General features: G+C 39.7%; 1 protein-coding gene across 5 annotated transcripts in view; it reads right to left on the bottom strand.

Annotated features, from left to right (window-relative positions):
• LOC139760625 (kelch-like protein 5) overlaps positions 1 to 23,799 on the bottom strand; it is a 59,942-nt gene that overhangs the window by 9,440 nt on the left and 26,703 nt on the right. For 3 of the 5 annotated variants that reach the window (XM_071684029.1, XM_071684030.1, XM_071684027.1), the window contains 6 exons: positions 21,940 to 22,187; positions 20,720 to 20,881; positions 18,773 to 18,969; positions 17,175 to 17,291; positions 16,931 to 17,026; positions 12,714 to 12,918 (listed from right to left, as the gene is read on the bottom strand). In XM_071684029.1, coding sequence (XP_071540130.1) covers positions 12,714 to 12,918; positions 16,931 to 17,026; positions 17,175 to 17,291; positions 18,773 to 18,969; positions 20,720 to 20,881; positions 21,940 to 22,141 — 979 coding nt within the window. In that variant the 5' untranslated portion in view covers positions 22,142 to 22,187. The remainder of the gene's footprint in view (positions 1 to 12,713; positions 12,919 to 16,930; positions 17,027 to 17,174; positions 17,292 to 18,772; positions 18,970 to 20,719; positions 20,882 to 21,939; positions 22,188 to 23,799) is intronic. The other 2 variants (XM_071684031.1, XM_071684028.1) reach the window with 1 other exon arrangement.

Below are 23,799 nucleotides of genomic sequence, written 5' to 3'. Positions count from 1 at the left end.
CATTTACCTCCTTTACAACCCCATCCATAAACAAATTAAACAACCATGGAGACATCACACACCCCTGCCGCAAACCTACATTCACTGAGAACCAATCACTTTCCTCTCTTCCTACACGTACACATGCCTTACATCCTCGATAAAAACTTTTCACTGCTTCTAACAACTTGCCTCCCACACCATATATTCTTAATACCTTCCACAGAGCATCTCTATCAACTCTATCATATGCCTTCTCCAGATCCATATTGCAGTGGAATTTATTAAGAAAGGGGGTGACTGTATTGTTGACTGGTTGGTAAGGTTATTTAATGTATGTATGACTCATGGTGAGGTGCCTGAGGATTGGCGGAATGCGTGCATAGTGCCATTGTACAAAGGCAAAGGGGAAAAGAGTGAGTGCTCAAATTACAGAGGTATAAGTTTGTTGAGTATTCCTGGTAAATTATATGGGAGGGTATTGATTGAGAGGGTGAAGGCATGTACAGAGCATCAGATTGGGGAAGAGCAGTGCGGTTTCAGAAGTGGTAGAGGATGTGTGGATCAGGTGTTTGCTTTGAAGAATGTATGTGAGAAGTACTTAGAATATATATATATATATATATATATATTCTTTCTTTCTTTTAAACTATTCGCCATTTCCCACGTTAGCGAGGTAGCGCTAAGAACAGAGGACTGGGCCTTTTTTGGAATATCCTCACCTGGCCCCCTCTGTTCCTTCTTTTGGAAAATTTAAAAAAAAAACGAGAGGGGAGGATTTCCAGCCCCCAGCTCTCTCCCCTTTTAGTCGCCTTCTACGACACGCAGGGAATACGTGGGAAGTATTCTTAATCCCCTATCCCCAGGGATAATATATATATATATATATATATATATATATATATATATATATATATATATATATATATATATATATATATATATATATATATATATATTTTTTTTTTTTTTTTCTTTTTTCATACTATTCGCCATTTCCCGCATTAGCGAGGTAGCGTTGAAAACAGAGGACTGGGCCTTTAAGGGAATATCCTCACCTGGCCCCCTTCTCTGTTCCCTCTTTTGGAAAATTAAAAAAAAAAAAAGCGAGAGGGGAGGATTTCCAGCCACCCGCTCCCTCCCCTTTTAGTCGCCTTCTACAACATGCAGGGAATACGTGGGAAGTATTCTTTCTCCCCTATCCCCAGATATTATTTATTTATTTATTTTATTTATTTTGCTTTGTCGCTGTCTCCCGCATTTGCGAGGTAGCGCAAGGAAACAGAAGAAAGAAATGGCCCAACGCACCCCCATACACATGTATATACACACACGTCCACACACGCAAACATACACACCCATACATCTCAATGTACACATATATATACACACACAGACACATACATATATACCCATGCACACAATTCACACTGCCTGCCTTTATTCATTCCCATCGCCACCTCGCCACACATGGAATACCATCCCCCTCCCCCCTCATGTATGCGAGGTAGCGCTAGGAAAATATAACAAAGGCCCCATTCGTTCACACTCAGTCTCCAGCTGTCATGCAATAATGCCCGAAACCACAGCTCCCTTTCCACATCCAGGCCCCACACAATTTTCCGCCTTTCACCCTCCTGCATGTTCAGGCCCCGATCACTCAAAATCTTTTTCACTCCATCTTTCCACCTCCAATTAGGTCTCCCACTTCTCCTCGTTCCCTCCACCTCCGACACATATATCCTCTTGGTCAATCTTTCCTCACTCATTCTCTCCATGTGCCCAAACCATTTCAAAACACCCTCTTCTGCTCTCTCAACCATGCTCTTTTTATTTCCACACATCTCTCGTACCCTTACATTACTTACTCGATCAAACCACCTCACACCACACATTGTCCTCAAACATCTCATTTCCAGCACATCCATCCACCCGCGCACAACTCTATCCATAGCCCACGCCTCACAACCATACAACATTGTTGGAACCACTATTCCTTCAAACATGCCCATTTTTGCTTTCCGAGATAATGCTCTCGACTTCTACACATTCTTCAAGGCTCCCAGAATTTTCGCCCCCTCCCCCACCCTATGATCCACTTCCGTTTCCATGGTTCCATCCGCTGGCAGATCACTCCCAGATATCTAAAACACTACTTCCTCCAGTTTTTCTCCATTCAAACTTACCTCCCAATTGACTTGACCCTCAACCCTACTGTACCTAATACCCTTGCTCTTATTCACATTTACTCTTAACTTTCTTCTTTCACACACTTTACCAAACTCAGTCACCAGCTTCTGCAGTTTCTCACATGAATCAGCCACCAGCGCTGTATCATCAGCGAACAACATATATATATATCCCTGGGGATAGGGGAGAAAGAGTACTTCCCACGTATTCCCTGCGTGTCATAGAAGGCGACTAAAAGGGGAGGGAGCGGGGGGCTGGAAATCCTCCCCTCTTGTTTTTTTTTTAATTTTCCAAAAGAAGGAACAGAGAAGGGGGCCAGGTGAGGATATTCCCTCAGAGGCCCAGTCCTCTGTTCTTAACGCTACTTGCTAATGCGGGAAATGGTGAATAGTTTGAAAGAATATATATTATATATATAAATATATATATATATATATATATATATATATATATATATGTACAGAATGGAAAAAGGTGAGAACAATGGAAGTAAGGGGAGTCGGGGAGGAATGGGATGTATTTAGGGAATCAGTGATGGATTGCGCAAAAGATGCTTGTGGCATGAGAAGAGTGGGAGGTGGGCTGTTTAGAAAGGGTAGTGTGTGGTGGGATGAAGAAGTAAGAGTATTAGTGAAAGAGAAGAGAGAGGCATTTGGACGATTTTTGCAGGGAAAAAATGCAATTGAGTGGGAGAAGTATAAAAGAAAGAGACAGGAGGTCAAGAGAAAGGTGCAAGAGGTGAAAAAAAGGGCAAATGAGAGTTGGGGTGAGAGACTATCAGTAAATTTTAGGGAGAATAAAAAGATGTTCTGGAAGGAGGTAAATAGGGTGCGTAAGACAAGGGAGCAAATGGGAACTTCAGTGAAGGGCGTAAATGGGGAGGTGATAACAAGTAGCGGTGATGTGAGAAGGAGATGGAATGAGTATTTTGAAGGTTTGTTGAATGTGTCTGATGACAGAGTGGCAGATATAGGGTGTTTTGGTCGAGGTGGTGTGCAAAGTGAGAGGGTTAGGGAAAATGATTTGGTAAACAGAGAAGAGGTAGTAAAAGCTTTGCGGAAGATGAAAGCCGGCAAGGCAGCAGGTTTGGATGGTATTGCAGTGGAATTTATTAAGAAAGGGGGTGACTGTATTGTTGACTGGTTGGTAAGGTTATTTAATGTATGTATGACTCATGGTGAGGTGCCTGAGGATTGGCGGAATGCGTGCATAGTGCCATTGTACAAAGGCAAAGGGGATAAGAGTGAGTGCTCAAATTACAGAGGTATAAGTTTGTTGAGTATTCCTGGTAAATTATATGGGAGGGTATTGATTGAGAGGGTGAAGGCATGTACAGAGCATCAGATTGGGGAAGAGCAGTGCGGTTTCAGAAGTGGTAGAGGATGTGTGGATCAGGTGTTTGCTTTGAAGAATGTATGTGAGAAATACTTAGAAAAGCAAAGGGATTTGTATGTAGCATTTATGGATCTGGAGAAGGCATATGATAGAGTTGATAGAGATGCTCTGTGGAAGGTATTAAGAATATATGGTGTGGGAGGCAAGTTGTTAGAAGCAGTGAAAAGTTTTTATCGAGGATGTAAGGCATGTGTACGTGTAGGAAGAGAGGAAAGTGATTGGTTCTCAGTGAATGTAGGTTTGCGGCAGGGGTGTGTGATGTCTCCATGGTTGTTTAATTTGTTTATGGATGGGGTTGTAAAGGAGGTAAATGCAAGAGTCCTGGAAAGAGGGGCAAGTATGAAGTCTGTTGGGGATGAGAGAGCTTGGGAAGTGAGTCAATTGTTGTTCGCTGATGATACAGCGCTGGTGGCTGATTCATGTGAGAAACTGCAGAAGCTGGTGACTGAGTTTGGTAAAGTGTGTGGAAGAAGAAAGTTGAGAGTAAATGTGAATAAGAGCAAGGTTATTAGGTACAGTAGGGTTGAGGGTCAAGTCAATTGGGAGGTAAGTTTGAATGGAGAAAAACTGGAGGAAGTAGTGTTTTAGATATCTGGGAGTGAATCTGCCAGCGGATGGAACCATGGAAACGGAAGTGGATCATAGGGTGGGGGAGGGGGCGAAAATTCTGGGAGCCTTGAAGAATGTGTAGAAGTCGAGAGCATTATCTCGGAAAGCAAAAATGGGCATGTTTGAAGGAATAGTGGTTCCAACAATGTTGTATGGTTGCGAGGCGTGGGCTATGGATAGAGTTGTGCGCAGGAGGATGGATGTGCTGGAAATGAGATGTTTGAGGACAATGTGTGCTGTGAGGTGGTTTGATCGAGTAAGTAACGTAAGGGTAAGAGAGATGTGTGGAAATAAAAAGAGCGTGGTTGAGAGAGCAGAAGAGGGTGTTTTGAAATGGTTTGGGCACATGGAGAGAATGAATGAGGAAAGATTGACAAAGAGGATATATGTGTCGGAGGTGGAGGGAACGAGGAGAAGAGGGAGACCAAATTGGAGGTGGAAAGATGGAGTGAAAAAAATTTTGTGTGATCGGGGCCTGAACATGCAGGAGGGTGAAAGGAGGGCAAGGAATAGAGTGAATTGGAGCGATGTGGTATACCGGGGGTGACGTGCTGTCAGTGGATTGAATCAAGGCATGTGAAGCGTCTGGGGTAAACCATGGAAAGCTGTGCAAGTATGTATATTTGCGTGTGTGGACGTATGTATATACATGTGTATGGGCGTGGGTTGGGCCATTTCTTTCATCTGTTTCCTTGTACTACCTCGCAAATGTGGGAGACAGCGACAAAGCAAAAAAAGAAAAAAAAATATATATATATATATATATATATATATATATATATATATATATATATATATATATATATATTTTTTTTTTTTTTTTTTTTTTATACTTTGTCGCTGTCTCCCGCGTTTGCGAGGTAGCGCAAGGAAACAGACGAAAGAAATGGCCCAACCCCCCCCCCCCATACACATGTACATACACACGTCCACACACGCAAATATACATACCTACACAGCTTTCCATGGTTTACCCCAGACGCTTCACATGCCTTGCTTCAATCCACTGACAGCACGTCAACCCCTGTATACCACATGACTCCAATTCACTCTATTTCTTGCCCTCCTTTCACCCTCCTGCATGTTCAGGCCCCGATCACACAAAATCTTTTTCACTCCATCTTTCCACCTCCAATTTGGTCTCCCTCTTCTCCTCGTTCCCTCCACCTCCGACACATATATCCTCTTGGTCAATCTCTCCTCACTCATTCTCTCCATGTGCCCAAACCATTTCAAAACACCCTCTTCTGCTCTCTCGACCACGCTCTTTTTATTTCCACACATCTCTCTTACCCTTACGTTACTTACTCGATCAAACCACCTCACACCACACATTGTCCTCAAACATCTCATTTCCAGCACATCCATCCTCCTGCGCACATCTCTATCCATAGCCCACGCCTCGCAACCATACAGCATTGTTGGAACCACTATTCCCTCAAACATACCCATTTTTGCTTTCCGAGATAATGTTCTCGACTTCCACACATTTTTCAAGGCTCCCAAAATTTTCGCCCCCTCCCCCACCCTATGATCCACTTCCGCTTCCATGGTTCCATCCGCTGACAGATCCACTCCCAGATATCTAAAACACTTCACTTCCTCCAGTTTTTCTCCATTCAAACTCACCTCCCAATTGACTTGACCCTCACCCCTACTGTACCTAATAACCTTGCTCTTATTCACATTTACTCTCAACTTTCTTCTTCCACACACTTTACCAAACTCAGTCACCAGCTTCTGCAGTTTCTCACATGAATCAGCCACCAGCGCTGTATCATCAGCGAACAACAATTGACTCACTTCCCAAGCTCTCTCATCCCCAACAGACTTCATACTTGCCCCTCTTTCCAGGACTCTTGCATTTACCTCCTTTACAACCCCATCCATAAACAAATTAAACAACCATGGAGACATCACACACCCCTGCCGCAAACCTACATTCACTGAGAACCAATCACTTTCCTCTCTTCCTACACGTACACATGCCTTACATCCTCGATAAAAACTTTTCACTGCTTCTAACAACTTGCCTCCCACACCATATATTCTTAATACCTTCCACAGAGCATCTCTATCAACTCTATCATATGCCTTCTCCAGATCCATATTGCAGTGGAATTTATTAAGAAAGGGGGTGACTGTATTGTTGACTGGTTGGTAAGGTTATTTAATGTATGTATGACTCATGGTGAGGTGCCTGAGGATTGGCGGAATGCGTGCATAGTGCCATTGTACAAAGGCAAAGGGGAAAAGAGTGAGTGCTCAAATTACAGAGGTATAAGTTTGTTGAGTATTCCTGGTAAATTATATGGGAGGGTATTGATTGAGAGGGTGAAGGCATGTACAGAGCATCAGATTGGGGAAGAGCAGTGCGGTTTCAGAAGTGGTAGAGGATGTGTGGATCAGGTGTTTGCTTTGAAGAATGTATGTGAGAAGTACTTAGAATATATATATATATATATATATATATTCTTTCTTTCTTTTAAACTATTCGCCATTTCCCACGTTAGCGAGGTAGCGCTAAGAACAGAGGACTGGGCCTTTTTTGGAATATCCTCACCTGGCCCCCTCTGTTCCTTCTTTTGGAAAATTTAAAAAAAAAACGAGAGGGGAGGATTTCCAGCCCCCAGCTCTCTCCCCTTTTAGTCGCCTTCTACGACACGCAGGGAATACGTGGGAAGTATTCTTAATCCCCTATCCCCAGGGATAATATATATATATATATATATATATATATATATATATATCAAAATATATATATATATATATATATATATATATATATATATATATATATATTTTTTTTTTTTTTTTTTTTTCTTTTTTCATACTATTCGCCATTTCCCGCATTAGCGAGGTAGCGTTGAAAACAGAGGACTGGGCCTTTAAGGGAATATCCTCACCTGGCCCCCTTCTCTGTTCCCTCTTTTGGAAAATTAAAAAAAAAAAAGCGAGAGGGGAGGATTTCCAGCCACCCGCTCCCTCCCCTTTTAGTCGCCTTCTACAACATGCAGGGAATACGTGGGAAGTATTCTTTCTCCCCTATCCCCAGATATTATTTATTTATTTATCTTATTTATTTTGCTTTGTCGCTGTCTCCCGCATTTGCGAGGTAGCGCAAGGAAACAGAAGAAAGAAATGGCCCAACGCACCCCCATACACATGTATATACACACACGTCCACACACGCAAACATACACACCCATACATCTCAATGTACACATATATATACACACACAGACACATACATATATACCCATGCACACAATTCACACTGCCTGCCTTTATTCATTCCCATCGCCACCTCGCCACACATGGAATACCATCCCCCTCCCCCCTCATGTGTGCGAGGTAGCGCTAGGAAAATATAACAAAGGCCCCATTCGTTCACACTCAGTCTCCAGCTGTCATGCAATAATGCCCGAAACCACAGCTCCCTTTCCACATCCAGGCCCCACACAATTTTCCGCCTTTCACCCTCCTGCATGTTCAGGCCCCGATCACTCAAAATCTTTTTCACTCCATCTTTCCACCTCCAATTAGGTCTCCCACTTCTCCTCGTTCCCTCCACCTCCGACACATATATCCTCTTGGTCAATCTTTCCTCACTCATTCTCTCCATGTGCCCAAACCATTTCAAAACACCCTCTTCTGCTCTCTCAACCATGCTCTTTTTATTTCCACACATCTCTCGTACCCTTACATTACTTACTCGATCAAACCACCTCACACCACACATTGTCCTCAAACATCTCATTTCCAGCACATCCATCCACCCGCGCACAACTCTATCCATAGCCCACGCCTCACAACCATACAACATTGTTGGAACCACTATTCCTTCAAACATGCCCATTTTTGCTTTCCGAGATAATGCTCTCGACTTCTACACATTCTTCAAGGCTCCCAGAATTTTCGCCCCCTCCCCCACCCTATGATCCACTTCCGTTTCCATGGTTCCATCCGCTGGCAGATCCACTCCCAGATATCTAAAACACTACTTCCTCCAGTTTTTCTCCATTCAAACTTACCTCCCAATTGACTTGACCCTCAACCCTACTGTACCTAATACCCTTGCTCTTATTCACATTTACTCTTAACTTTCTTCTTTCACACACTTTACCAAACTCAGTCACCAGCTTCTGCAGTTTCTCACATGAATCAGCCACCAGCGCTGTATCATCAGCGAACAACATATATATATATCCCTGGGGATAGGGGAGAAAGAGTACTTCCCACGTATTCCCTGCGTGTCATAGAAGGCGACTAAAAGGGGAGGGAGCGGGGGGCTGGAAATCCTCCCCTCTTGTTTTTTTTTTAATTTTCCAAAAGAAGGAACAGAGAAGGGGGCCAGGTGAGGATATTCCCTCAGAGGCCCAGTCCTCTGTTCTTAACGCTACCTTGCTAATGCGGGAAATGGTGAATAGTTTGAAAGAATATATATATATATATAAATATATATATATATATATATATATATATATATATATATGTACAGAATGGAAAAAGGTGAGAACAATGGAAGTAAGGGGAGTCGGGGAGGAATGGGATGTATTTAGGGAATCAGTGATGGATTGCGCAAAAGATGCTTGTGGCATGAGAAGAGTGGGAGGTGGGCTGTTTAGAAAGGGTAGTGTGTGGTGGGATGAAGAAGTAAGAGTATTAGTGAAAGAGAAGAGAGAGGCATTTGGACGATTTTTGCAGGGAAAAAATGCAATTGAGTGGGAGAAGTATAAAAGAAAGAGACAGGAGGTCAAGAGAAAGGTGCAAGAGGTGAAAAAAAGGGCAAATGAGAGTTGGGGTGAGAGACTATCAGTAAATTTTAGGGAGAATAAAAAGATGTTCTGGAAGGAGGTAAATAGGGTGCGTAAGACAAGGGAGCAAATGGGAACTTCAGTGAAGGGCGTAAATGGGGAGGTGATAACAAGTAGCGGTGATGTGAGAAGGAGATGGAATGAGTATTTTGAAGGTTTGTTGAATGTGTCTGATGACAGAGTGGCAGATATAGGGTGTTTTGGTCGAGGTGGTGTGCAAAGTGAGAGGGTTAGGGAAAATGATTTGGTAAACAGAGAAGAGGTAGTAAAAGCTTTGCGGAAGATGAAAGCCGGCAAGGCAGCAGGTTTGGATGGTATTGCAGTGGAATTTATTAAGAAAGGGGGTGACTGTATTGTTGACTGGTTGGTAAGGTTATTTAATGTATGTATGACTCATGGTGAGGTGCCTGAGGATTGGCGGAATGCGTGCATAGTGCCATTGTACAAAGGCAAAGGGGATAAGAGTGAGTGCTCAAATTACAGAGGTATAAGTTTGTTGAGTATTCCTGGTAAATTATATGGGAGGGTATTGATTGAGAGGGTGAAGGCATGTACAGAGCATCAGATTGGGGAAGAGCAGTGCGGTTTCAGAAGTGGTAGAGGATGTGTGGATCAGGTGTTTGCTTTGAAGAATGTATGTGAGAAATACTTAGAAAAGCAAAGGGATTTGTATGTAGCATTTATGGATCTGGAGAAGGCATATGATAGAGTTGATAGAGATGCTCTGTGGAAGGTATTAAGAATATATGGTGTGGGAGGCAAGTTGTTAGAAGCAGTGAAAAGTTTTTATCGAGGATGTAAGGCATGTGTACGTGTAGGAAGAGAGGAAAGTGATTGGTTCTCAGTGAATGTAGGTTTGCGGCAGGGGTGTGTGATGTCTCCATGGTTGTTTAATTTGTTTATGGATGGGGTTGTAAAGGAGGTAAATGCAAGAGTCCTGGAAAGAGGGGCAAGTATGAAGTCTGTTGGGGATGAGAGAGCTTGGGAAGTGAGTCAATTGTTGTTCGCTGATGATACAGCGCTGGTGGCTGATTCATGTGAGAAACTGCAGAAGCTGGTGACTGAGTTTGGTAAAGTGTGTGGAAGAAGAAAGTTGAGAGTAAATGTGAATAAGAGCAAGGTTATTAGGTACAGTAGGGGTGAGGGTCAAGTCAATTGGGAGGTGAGTTTGAATGGAGAAAAACTGGAGGAAGTGAAGTGTTTTAGATATCTGGGAGTGGATCTGTCAGCGGATGGAACCATGGAAGCGGAAGTGGATCATAGGGTGGGGGAGGGGGCGAAAATTTTGGGAGCCTTGAAAAATGTGTGGAAGTCGAGAACATTATCTCGGAAAGCAAAAATGGGTATGTTTGAGGGAATAGTGGTACCAACAATGCTGTATGGTTGCGAGGCGTGGGCTATGGATAGAGATGTGCGCAGGAGGATGGATGTGCTGGAAATGAGATGTTTGAGGACAATGTGTGGTGTGAGGTGGTTTGAGCGAGTAAGTAACGTAAGGGTAAGAGAGATGTGTGGAAATAAAAAGAGCGTGGTTGAGAGAGCAGAAGAGGGTGTTTTGAAATGGTTTGGGCACATGGAGAGAATGAGTGAGGAGAGATTGACCAAGAGGATATATGTGTCGGAGGTGGAGGGAACGAGGAGAAGAGGGAGACCAAATTGGAGGTGGAAAGATGGAGTGAAAAAGATTTTGTGTGATCGGGGCCTGAACATGCAGGAGGGTGAAAGGAGGGCAAGAAATAGAGTGAATTGGAGTCATGTGGTATACAGGGGTTGACGTGCTGTCAGTGGATTGAAGCAAGGCATGTGAAGCGTCTGGGGTAAACCATGGAAAGCTGTGTAGGTATGTATATTTGCGTGTGTGGACGTGTGTATGTACATGTGTATGGGGGGGGGGGCCATTTCTTTCGTCTGTTTCCTTGCGCTACCTCGCAAACGCGGGAGACAGCGACAAAGTATAAAAAAAAAAAAAAAAAAAAAAAAAAAAAAATATATATATTATCCCAGGGGATAGGGGAGAAAGAATACTTCCCACGTATTCCCTGCGTGTCGTAGAAGGCGACTAAAAGGGGAGGGAGCGGGGGGCTGGAAATCTTCCCCTCGTTTTTTTTTTTAATTTTCCAAAAGAAGGAACAGAGAAGGGGGCCAGGTGAGGATGTTCCCTCAGAGGCCCAGTCCTCTGTTCTTAACGCTACCTTGCTGATGCGGGAAATAGCGAATAGTTTGAAGAAAAAAAAAAAAAAAAAAAAAAAAATATATATATATATATATATATATATATATATATATATATATATATATATATATATATATATATATATATATATATATTTTTTTTTTTTTTCATACTATTCGCCATTTCCTGCGATAGCGAGGTAGCGTTAAGAACAGAGGACTGGGCCTTTGAGGGAATACCCTCACCTGGCCCCCTTCTCTGTTCCTTCTTTTGGAAAATTAAAAAAAAAAAAAAAAAAAAAAAAAAAATATATATATATTTTAATTTTCCAAAGGAAGGAACAGAGAAGGGGGCCGGGTGAGGATGTTTCCTCAGAGGCCCAGTCCTCTGTTCTTAATGATACCTCGCTTAGGCGGGAAATGGTGAATAGTATGAAAGAAAAAAGATATATATATTCCTTTGCTTTTTCGGGGAAGGGCTGTAAATCCTCCTCTTCTGCTCTACAACTTTCTACAAGTATAATGAAAACAAAATTCTCAACGGCTGTTTCTCTAAAAGTAGAAAAAAAGAATAAGCAAAGCAAGGATTTTTCTTTTAGGGCTCAGTTTTTATCTTACTGTGGTAAGAAAGATGAGCAGAGAACATATATAAAAACACACAAACATCCAAATCAGCTGTCTGTGAAAAATTAGACCCCAAAAAAGGGTGTTACAGAGATAAATAAGCATTTACTATGGTAAAGAAATATCTTTATAAAAGCAGATATCTGATGACGGAATGGAAAATACGTACATTTCTACTGAAATTATCATGCAGTATTTGGTTTGATTGAACAAATTTACCTAAAAAACAATCAGTGCAGTACATGCATATAAAAAGAAGTTTTTCTCACTCTAAAATGTTTCAAGGAAGGCACTGCTTTATTCATAAAATATTACTGCCATGACAGGCATAAAGTAGAAAGACTTAAGAACCTAAAAGATGTCAGGCTAGATTTAGATGGAGAATTATGAACATTGAATGTTTGAAATCTCGCATGTGACTACCAACCACGCAAATGGTTTAACTAATGCTATGCTGTAGTGTCACTGCCATAAATGGGAAAATTAGAACATCCTGGACAACTTTTTTCAACCTTAGAAAAAACTGTAGTCTAAAATCCTCTTTAAAAATTCAAACAAAGCAGCAAGAGTAATAAAAAAAAAATAGAACAAATATTCCAAGAATACCAACCACAGTAAAGCTTGAATCTTGCAAAGGTTTTGGTAACCAGATGGAAAGAATAACATAACCATCTTAGGAATCAAAGGTAGTGATGGAATCTTACAAAGAAATAACTGCTCGCATAAGACAGAATGGTTGCTCCTGGTTAATAAGGCCTATCTGCTTCCAGTAAGATGACCCTACAAGATGATTGGTGGTCACATCTATTTAATTTATATTTCAAGAGTTAATGGTTGCCCACCTGTATATTGCCTGACAAGTTCAAGATTACAAGTCCTTCATGTTTAGTATCCAATAAAAACAACAAAAAGAGATCTTAATCTTACTTCCTCTCCACCCACCCTTATTGGAGTCCATGCCCCCAACAACATAGAGGTCCCCAACAGTGGATTTTCTAGGCCTGGTGCGTGGTGACTGAAGTGTGGACCGTCTTTCTGGCAGTAAATGGTACTTGAGAGCTTCCAGGATCAACTCTTGGCATTCTCTATTTTCTTTGAAGAGTGAATTGGTTTCTATGTGATCAGTCAGGAACTGAAAAACATGATATAATAACATAACATGCTTCAACAGAGAAGTTATGTCTCTCTCTGCATAAAAACAAAATTTCCACCACTGCCACACAAATATCTTAAGAGGCCACCTAAACCTTATCTCTTAGCAAATTACAACATCCTCTGAAAGTCTTAAAGCAAACAAAAGCATATGTAAACCATTCTACCATTTCTTCTAAATGCCCCTCCCTCACAGCCAACAAAAACTAGGTCACTATATGGGCACAAACCTATTAAAAATAATTTTCAAATACACAGAAGCAATTGTGAACTTATTTCTCCACTGTGGTAGTCTACTCAGTCATACTGAGAGTTTATATTGATATCTCACCTTCTTGGCTACAAATGTATCTTAATAAGAAAAACAGTATGTTAAAAAGGACTTTTAATACTAGTATAACAAGCCAGTGAATCACTCCACATGAAATAAACATTCCTAGCCAGATTTTGCTTTTATTCATTATCATCACAACTCCCATGATCATACATGGTAAAGAAACAGCACTCACAAGTTTTCAAAGCATAACACACAGTCAAAGCTTTCCAAAGTATTTCTGCTATCTTTATCAAATGTGTATCCAAACACTTTCCGTGCACTTTTCTGCAGAACTTGTCAAAAACCTGCCTGCAAGGGTGTAATAATCCATTCAACAAATTCATCCACAATCACCCAAAATAGCTTGCAAAGAAGACATTCTTCTGTAGCTTTTTATAATAATATTTTTCCCTTTACCTGCACACCTTACATAATCACATAATTCATTATATTTAAGTTCTTATAACTCTCACTTGCTTAACAATGACAACAATTTAAACTTTTCATAATTAGTTTTCATAATCACTTTATCCTTAACCAAGGCTTTTTTATTTACGAAAATTCACCCATATATAAAACGTTCTCACTTTCCACACATTTTTCAATGCTCCCAGAACCTTCGCCCCCTCCTCCACCCTGTGACTCACTTCCACTTCCATAGTTCCATCCACTGCTAAATCCACACCCAGATATCTAAAACATTTCACTTCTTCCAGTTTTTCTCCATTCAAACTTACATCCCAATAAATAGGGTTGTGCGAAGGAGGGTGGATGTGTGGAAATGAAATGTTTGAGGACAATATGTGGTATGAGGTGGTTTGATTGAGTAAGTAATGAAAGGGTAAGAGAGATGTGTGGTAATAAAAAGTGTGGTTGAGAGAGCAGAAGAGGGTGTATTGGTCACACGGAGAAAATGAGTGAGGAAAGATTGACAAAGAGGATACATGTGTCAGCGGTGGAGACAACGAGGACAAGTGGGAGACCAAATTGGAGGTAGAAGGATGGAGTGAAAAAGATTCTGAGTGATCGGGGCCTGAACATACTGGAGGGTGAAAGGCATGCAAGGAGTAGAATGAATTGGAATGATGTGGTATACCGGGGTCTACGTGCTGTCAATGGATTGAACCAGGGCATGTGAAGCATCTGGGGTTAACCATGGAAAGTTTTGTGGGGCCTGGATGTGGAAAGGGAGCTGTGGTTTCAGAGCATTACAAATGACAGCTACAGACTGAGTGTGAACGAATGTGGCCTTTGTTGTCTTTTCCTTGAGCTACCTCACACGTGCGTGGGGGGGAGAGGGGTGTCATTTCACATGCATGGCACGGTGGTGACGGGAATGGATGAAGGCAGCAAATATGGATATGTATATATGTCTGTCTGTGTATATGTATATATACGTTGAAATGTGTAGGTATGTATATGTGCGTGTGTGGGCGTTATGTATATACATGTGTATGTGGGTGGGTTGGGCCATTCTTTTGTCTGTTTCCTTGCACTAATTCGCTAACATGGGAGACAGTGACTAAGTATAATAGATAAAAAAAATAAAACAAATGTTTATATGACTAATCATGAGTACTTAACATATTGTTAAATGGCTCATTTTTAAAGAGAATTAACTAAAAATCATATCATTGTTACTCAAAGTGAAAATGCCTTCCCTAAATGAAAATTCTACAACTATAAATTCTACAAACCACTTTTATACAACTATGAATTATACAAACTACCTTTATACTACTATATATATTATGCTAACTACTCAATGAGTACTTAACATATTGTTAAATGGCTCATTTTTAAAGAGAATTAACTAAAAATCATATCATTGTTACTCAAAGTGAAAATGCCTTCCCTAAATGAAAATTCTACAACTATAAATTCTACAAACCACTTTTATACAACTATGAATTATACAAACTACCTTTATATTACTATATATATTATGCTAACTACTCAATGTTGTACATCACCACTACAACATATTCTGTAAACAAGTAAAATATTCCCAGATCCCTGTGAGAATCCAATGACTAAAAAGGCCATGGTACTTTACTAAACAGCAGTACCTACATTTTTAAACTGCCCTGATTAGCATTATCAATACCATTATGAAGCTACACCAAGTCTGTATCATTAATACTTAAAGCACTATGTATTAATTTCAGGATAAATGTCCAATAATTTATCTCATGCCTACATCAGTAGCTATATCATTACCAACATCTCAGTATACTGCTTTAATAGACAATAAGCCATTAGCTTTACAATCATGGAAATTTCACATGATTTATAATCATCTAAGAAAAGTCCATTCAAGTTCATATACTAGGTATAGAGGGACAAAATAAAATTATCTCTGGCATGGTTGTTGGCCACAAAGAGAGCTACCGAAGCTTGACAAGGAGTGGAGGCTAACTATGTAAATGCCTGATTTATGTGGGCCACTGCGTCTATATTCTTTTCTTTTGGCTAGGAAAATAACCCATGGCCTTTCTGGGTGCAATTTTATGGCACCATTTGAAAATGTACTCTGCAATATCTAAGAAAAATCAGATAAGTGAACTTGCCTTCATTTTTCTTCCTAAGTGCTTGTTAGGGTAGCATCAGGAGCATATGAATAACCTCATTTGCATACATGTGTTCACTGTCATGTACAATTTACTGAATCAAAGCCAAGGCTCACTAACATCACATATACCATATACAACACAAATTCAATATATTCTACCATATGCGATACAAAGAAATGGAACCCCCATGTCCTCTTTTGAGGTGATGAAGGATGCCCCAGATAAGCTAACCACAACCCATCCTCCCACTCATTTTTAGTGTGTGCGGCATGATGCTAATAAATTTATTCATATTCTTCGTTACCAAACACTGTGCCTCTACAAGAAATAAGAGTAGCCATATTCTTTAGAATGAAAAAACAAGAGCTGCATGTCATCAACTCTTATCTCAAGTTGTCAAATGTGTCAGTCTCATTCCTTCCTCCAACCATTCAGCATTATATCTATCTATCTATCTATATCTCTGATGCCCATTCCCTCCAGAACTCCCATCAAGGGGTAGCCATGGCAAAAAAGTCTCCACTTATCCCTGTCCTTACATGCCTCCTTTGCATACACTTTCCATACATTCTTCCACTATTTCTCTCCCTCCAGTATTCCACCAACCTACTTGCATATATCACAGGTGGCCTTCCCCTCAGCATTATACCAGGCCAACACAAAAAAGTAAATTACTTCTAGTATATTTTCTTTTACATTTGGCTGCCAGTCTATCAATTCATAAAGGAAAACTTTTTTCAAGTGGTTATGGGGTTTCCGTGGCAATCCTGCTGTTAAAGGGATACAATTACAGAGAAAATTCCAATGGAACTACACAAGGGTTCAAAGCAACCAAATTTATAATTTTTTCTTATGGTTTCCTTATACGGCTTTTACTTCTTTTGACATATACACATATACACATTTCAGTTCTAATGAACATTTGAAGAATCCCGCAAGTAATCTGGCATCAACTGGGTAAGGCAGTGAGCTTCGGACAACACAAACCTTTCGATACCACATCAGTCACCTTCTGACAGCATAATCCCTTCTAATCCCACAAATAGCAAAAACAGACAGAAGAAAGGGTATTTCACTGTAGAAAGTTGCCATAAACATAATACCTGTGGTGAGAGAAGAGGAAGTTTCACTAAACTTAAGAGACGAGCCATATCCTTTGTACGGGTTTCGAGGTCATGTTTCAGCCATAACACCAGTGCCTGAAATTAAACTTTAATCTTTACTTACATAAAAAGAAAATAAATTATCAAAAAATATTGCTCTTTCCATTTCATGTCATGAGCCATTAATCATTTAATCACACAGTAAATGAAGTTTTGCTATGTATGTGTAAATGTAAGCACTAACCTGAAAAATAAGTTCTTCCGAAGGTACATTGAGATCATCAGAGGCTAAAAGGTGAGCAGCTTCTTCTGTAGGAAGCTGGACAAATTCTTGGTGTTGCATGACCTCCTGGAAATGCTCCTACAGGACAGAAAAATAAAAAAGATCTATCAAAGAAGGCATTTTCCAAAATTCTCACTTTGCTAATTTTTAATTTGGCACATATTTTTTTCTTTTTACTTGTTGTGTGATAAGTATTAATATAAAAGATCTGCATGGGTGTTGCTCAATCACTGGTCTTGGCTATTTATCAAGTTCTTAAAATAATATTTAAAGGGTGGTAAAGATGAATAGTCCAACATTTAAGTTAATGAAATAGATTTTATGAGATGATATTTGGGGATTATGAAAAAAATGAAAACTGCTTTTCATAAAAATCAGGAAACATGCCTGACAAGAAATAAAATTTCATGTTAGGAGGGTACAAATATAAGAAATGATGGGATACTGGATGGATGAAAGAGTGCAATAAACACCACTGTGTTTGTTGGGAGACATAGGACCTGTAACTATAGGTTTCCAAAGTGTGAAGCTGGTGGATGGTTATGGAGTAGTTTGAATGGTGTGCTATTGGAGGTAATCAGTCAGAAGAAATAATGCAACAGGTGGATCAGAAATTTTATAAGCCAAGAATTCATCAAGAGAACCACATCAAGCTATCTGAGAGGCAGTGAGCAGATTAAAAAAGCATGCAGAACATGAAAATAGATTTGCAAAAAATAGTGTCCAGATGATTTAATAGTTTATGAAATTTACTAACAAATATTCAAAGCAAACTCAAAAACTTAACCACAAAAACTTTCAAGAACAATGTAATCTGTTATCAGCAGCTGCACTATGGCCTTTTCCAAGGTTATAATTACAAAGTTTGAACAAAGAGTACCATCTTGTATGATAAAAAGTATGATCAACAAACAAGTTTTAGCAGGGAACTGTAACCTTTATCATTCTATCCCAAAAAGAACTTCCAAGATGAATTAGTGCACTTTCAGCCTGGATAGAAGCTGAGAGCCTGAAGTCCTAGAAACAGCAGAAAGTGCATCACAAGAAAGATGCTAATATGCAGAAAGTTTAGGGAAGTCCAGCCAAACAAACTCAGTGATGCTGTCAACCAGTATCAACAATAATTCAGGTAGAGTATTTAGAAATAATTCTTATGAGGCAGCACTGAGAGAACACTTTATATGGGAATAAAAGTGTTGCTACAAATGCAGGGTCAATATTTAAAAAAAAAAAATCCAGTTTACTAGTATGGCTACAAATGCAGGGTCAATATTTAAAAAAAAAAATCCAGTTTACTAGTATGTACACAATAAAAGGCTACAGCTGTGGTCACAGCAGAGGGGCAAGAACATTCACTTACACATAATAAATGTTAATGCCATCTATAACTTACTCCTCTAATGACTACAGGAAATGTCATATGCTACTGTGATGGCCTTTGTTGTGTTATCTTACAGAACTATACCATTTGATCATAAAAGCAAGGTGAATTTTCTTTAACACACAAAATGATAAATGGCCAAGAGATTAAATCAAGAAAATACTCAAAGATAACTCACTGCTGTGTATGTAGATGCTAGGCGGTGAAGTTCAGAGCATCCCTGAGTGTCTGCAAATAATTGTATACCAAGGCAATTTGCTGGGTGAAGCTGCTTGGTGAGGAACTCACAGCACACATCTACTACTTCAGTAAGCAACAAATGATGAGCTGTAGACAGCACAACTTCCACTGTATCTTCATGCAATTCTAGGGTACCTGAGTACGGAAAAGAATTTTAATTCTTCCCAAAGGTTGCTAAACAAGCTGATATATAAGAGCATGCACTTGCAATTCAAATCAAAATCATTATTAGTATATTTGCATTTAATGAATATTTCTGTCCTAACATATAAATCAGTAATATCCTATCTATACATCTATCGTCTATTATCTTCAATTTACATGGACCGGATCACACACACACAGACATTTACCTTTTGCAGAAATTAATTTCACAAATATGGGATCCCAAACCCTGTAGATTGGCAAAACGGCACAGATGCCTATCCCTGAGGTAGACTTGCTCTACTAACATTACTCAAAATAATTCTATCACCCTTCATGAAAATCTCACTTTCTTTTTCGTCTCCCACATACTGAACATGTAATATCATCTGCATAAGTAATAAAGGTACATTGTGAATAAACATGAATTTCTTTGTCTTTTACATACCTAACTATTTGAACCTTATTCTCCTGTACAACATGACTCTCACAGAACCCTCTCCACATACCTAGGGCTGAATATTTTAGACATTCTTTTTGTAACAAATATTAGGCATCAAAAGTTCCCTAATAGTCTGTAAGCACATGGCCTCTGGTCAAGAATTCTACATAAAGTAACATCTCTATTATGACATACAACAAAGTACAAAAAAGGAAGTAACAACCAACAACACTGTTAATGGTTCTGTATGCCACCACAACATTATCTTGTACATGTCCTTAACCAATATTTTCTTTCACTATCTGAAAAGACCTAGACAGGGGCATTAGCTATCTGTTGGAGGCCTTAGAAGGGTTCTTCCTGAAAAAAAAGATCTCACATATTCCAAGCAGCTTGAGTAAGCATTCATCTAGTTTACTTGAAATTTTCACCAGCATAATATCTAATCTCACTAAGTCAGAGATGAGTGTACTCCTGCACTGTTTTTCATCAAAGATTTTGTCAGTAGCCATTCTGGAGGTAGTCCTTCAAAGTCGACTTCCGTCTTGCATAGATTTTTCTGTTCCAATTCCATGTATGGAGTGTTTATAAACATCTTACCTGTAAGTGAAGCTTCTTGAGGGAAAGAAATTGTGAAAGAGTACTGACAAAAGCAGTCACTGACAAAATCAAGAAATCAGCTTTGTAAAAGAAATTAACAAGAATGAACTGTACATACCAGTTTAAAAGTATTAAAAAGAATGTGAAGGATTTTTCTGTTCAGCAAAAGTTTTCCTGATTTGAAAGGGCTCACCTGAGTAGTAGTAACCATCAAGAGTGAGAAGGACTTATGAGAGTGAAAGTGGCTGAAAAGAACTAGAAGGAACTTCTTGCATAATAGTAGTTAAGCAGAGTAAAGAGGACTTAATTAAGGAGCAATAACTGACAAATGTAAGGAGTGCTTACCAATTTTGCAGCAGTATGCAAGTCCTGAAAGGGCTTACCTGTACAGCAGCAGCCTTTCAAGAATGAGGAGGACTTACCTGTACAGCAGTAGACCTAAACAGAAGGCCATGGCGGACAAGACTCAACTGTAAAGCAGAAGCTGACAAGGATGGAAATTGAAGATAGCAATAGCCAAAGGCATAAACTACATATGAGCAGATAATAATAAGGATATGCCTGAGTGAAGCCAGTACCTAAAGGAAAGATGATTTATCTGTACCACAGTAACAAAAGAGGATATACAAATACACAGAAAGTGAAATCAAAGGAGACTTAAAGATGCAGTTGAAGTTAATTAAAGACAATTGGATTTACCTGTGTAGCAGTAGTTGACCAGAGTTAAGAGAGCATCAGAGTCCATGTCTCTCATGGCCACTTCCTCCTGGGTAGCTTCCAAAACTGGTGATGTAAACATGGCAGCAAAGTAGTCACTCGCTGCACTCAACACCAACCGGTGAGCTTTAATGCGACGGTTTCCTATAAAGAGGAAGATATTAATACTTACCTTATGTGAAATATTTCCATTAGGTCATCTGCAAACAGACTCTTTTTCAAACTATTTTTTATTTCTAATCTTGGATAAATGAAATATACCAAGAAAGTTTCCCTTCTGTAGAAGAAGACCTTCACTCATTAACACGTTGACAGATCTAGGGTACACGTCACTGGGTTCCAAAACTCAGTCAACAATGAATCACTATTCTAGTGGCTCTAATCTATCATGTGTTGGGTAAAGTCCCTTCAGCAGACTACGTGAACTATCCACAAGATAAGTAACGCACTTTCCTTATGGCACTCTTTGATACCACAATCTGTTTCACCACCTAGCACATCCTGCTCACATCTCTTTATGTCCTGTTTGACAAAGCATCACATCCTGTTCAAAACATGAAAGACTAGCAAAATATGGAACATATCTACTTCAAAATTTGCTTTAACTTGGAAAGCTATTTGATACATACTGCTAACATGACACCATCACCATGCTTACCATGAAACACATCCTGCCCACATCATAATTCAAAGTCTGGCTCAGTAGATGATACCTGATTTACAATATTCTATGGCAAGCATACTATGAAACAGACCCTGACACATCACAAATCAAAGCTGTGCCAACACTGTAATAAACTGTTTTCATTTATATAACACAAACTTTACAAAGGTTTCAAAAGTATTTGTGCAAAATATGTCAATCACTTTATGCCTCTTGTGAAAATCCTTCACTGCTTCAATTCATTGGAACCTACCTCCATATACCATAAGCACAACACTGCCAATTCTTGGTATTCATATTCTTAATTGCTATAACACTCATACTTTACTGACCATGTTCTCCTATATAAAATGAACAGCTTTATTTCCAACAAAAGATAAAACAATTTCTGCTTGTGCCCATGGAATAGTATCAGATATTTCATGGAATATGACACAAATGTCTTCATGGGTATCTCCCCCTTAGTATTCAGAGAATTTTTTTTACTAGTCCAGCTAAATTAATCCTTTGATACTAATAGCTGAAATGCAAAACTGACCTGCCACCAGAGTAACATCACAGAGTTGGCCCCGGGCATAGTATGCCTCCATACGACGTAGAGCTGCCTCTGCATGTCTGGGAGAGCGGAAAAGTTCATCATGCACACTGCCACCCAATGAGTTGAGTGATGCCACTGACCCTCTGGGTCCAGCACGGCCACTGCCCATGCCAGGAGAAGGAGAACGTTCAGCTTCCTTCATCCTGCAGGTTACACCCAAGCACGGTGAGGGCGTACTCACATAGTACCTGTAAAATAACCAACCACTTTATCTAAAAATCTGAGACAAATGTTTTGCACTATACGAAAAAATAAGACTGATTTACTACTTTTTTTTTTTTTTTTTTTGCTTTGTCGCTGTCTCCAGCGTTTGCGAGGTAGCGCAAGGAAACAGACGAAAGAAATGGCCCAACCCACCCCCATACACATGTATATACATACGTCCACACACGCAAATATACATACCTACACAGCTTTCCATGGTTTACCCCAGACGCTTCACATGCCCTGATTCAATCCACTGACAGCACATCAACCCCGGTATACCACATCGCTCCAATTCACTCTATTCCTTGCCCTCCTTTCACCCTCCTGCATGTTCAGGCCCCGATCACACAAAATCTTTTTCACTCCATCTTTCCACCTCCAATTTGGTCTCCCTCTTCTCCTCGTTCCCTCCACCTCCGACACATATATCCTCTTGGTCAATCTTTCCTCACTCATTCTCTCCATGTGCCCAAACCATTTCAAAACACCCTCTTCTGCTCTCTCAACCACGCTCTTTTTATTTCCACACATCTCTCTTACCCTTACGTTACTTACTCGATCAAACCACCTCACACCACACATTGTCCTCAAACATCTCATTTCCAGCACATCCATCCTCCTGCGCACAACTCTATCCATAGCCCACGCCTCGCAACCATACAACATTGTTGGAACCACTATTCCTTCAAACATACCCATTTTTGCTTTCCGAGATAATGTTCTCGACTTCCACACATTCTTCAAGGCTCCCAGAATTTTCGCCCCCTCCCCCACCCTATGATCCACTTCCGCTTCCATGGTTCCATCCGCTGCCAGATCCACTCCCAGATATCTAAAACACTTCACTACTAACTGGACAAAAAAACAAAACAAAGCACTGTTTTGTGCTACTTTCCAGTAACACAAGAATAATCCACTATTTCTCTAGACTAAAATTTTGTATCAACAGCAACCAGTCTTCTAAGTTGTTTTCAGGTTTAAAAGATAAATACTAACTGGCTGTCTGAGCCTAAATGATGAAATTACACATCTGAATATTAGCTGGATAAATACTACTGTCTCCAATGAAAATTCAACATTACAAGCTAAACTTTCATTATAATATTCACAGACAACACACAACACACCTAACAAATTCATGCTAATTTATCTATATATACTATGCACATTATCTAATCTCAGAAAGACTAAAGAATATACTATTATAATCAAAAAGGAAGGTTTCCCATACTCTAAAAACTATCAAAAATTATCATGTGATACATAACAACTACATTATCAAGCATTTTTTCTCTATAAAATTCCAGTGATAATCTTTTCTCTTCAATGCCGGTTAACATCCTGTTTAAGTAAGCAATTTCTTATACCATTAACCTAAGTGAATTGTAAATTCACTTCACCTAGGTATAATTACCACAGCTGAAATGATTGATGTTTACCATATCTGAAACAGCTGCTATCATTAACTACGACAGATGGATTAGGAAGTCTTCTAAGTTCCCAAAGCTGAACAATCCCTATTTTTTACCACTGCAGGTTGAGCACTTATCTACTTACACAACTGGGATTCTTATCATAAATTAGAACTCTGAC

Source organism: Panulirus ornatus, chromosome 37, assembly GCF_036320965.1.
Source record: "Panulirus ornatus isolate Po-2019 chromosome 37, ASM3632096v1, whole genome shotgun sequence".
NCBI classification, from domain to species: domain Eukaryota; kingdom Metazoa; phylum Arthropoda; class Malacostraca; order Decapoda; family Palinuridae; genus Panulirus; species Panulirus ornatus.
Note: the sequence above shows the minus strand (reverse complement) of the source record. Positions and strands in the feature narration are given on the sequence as shown.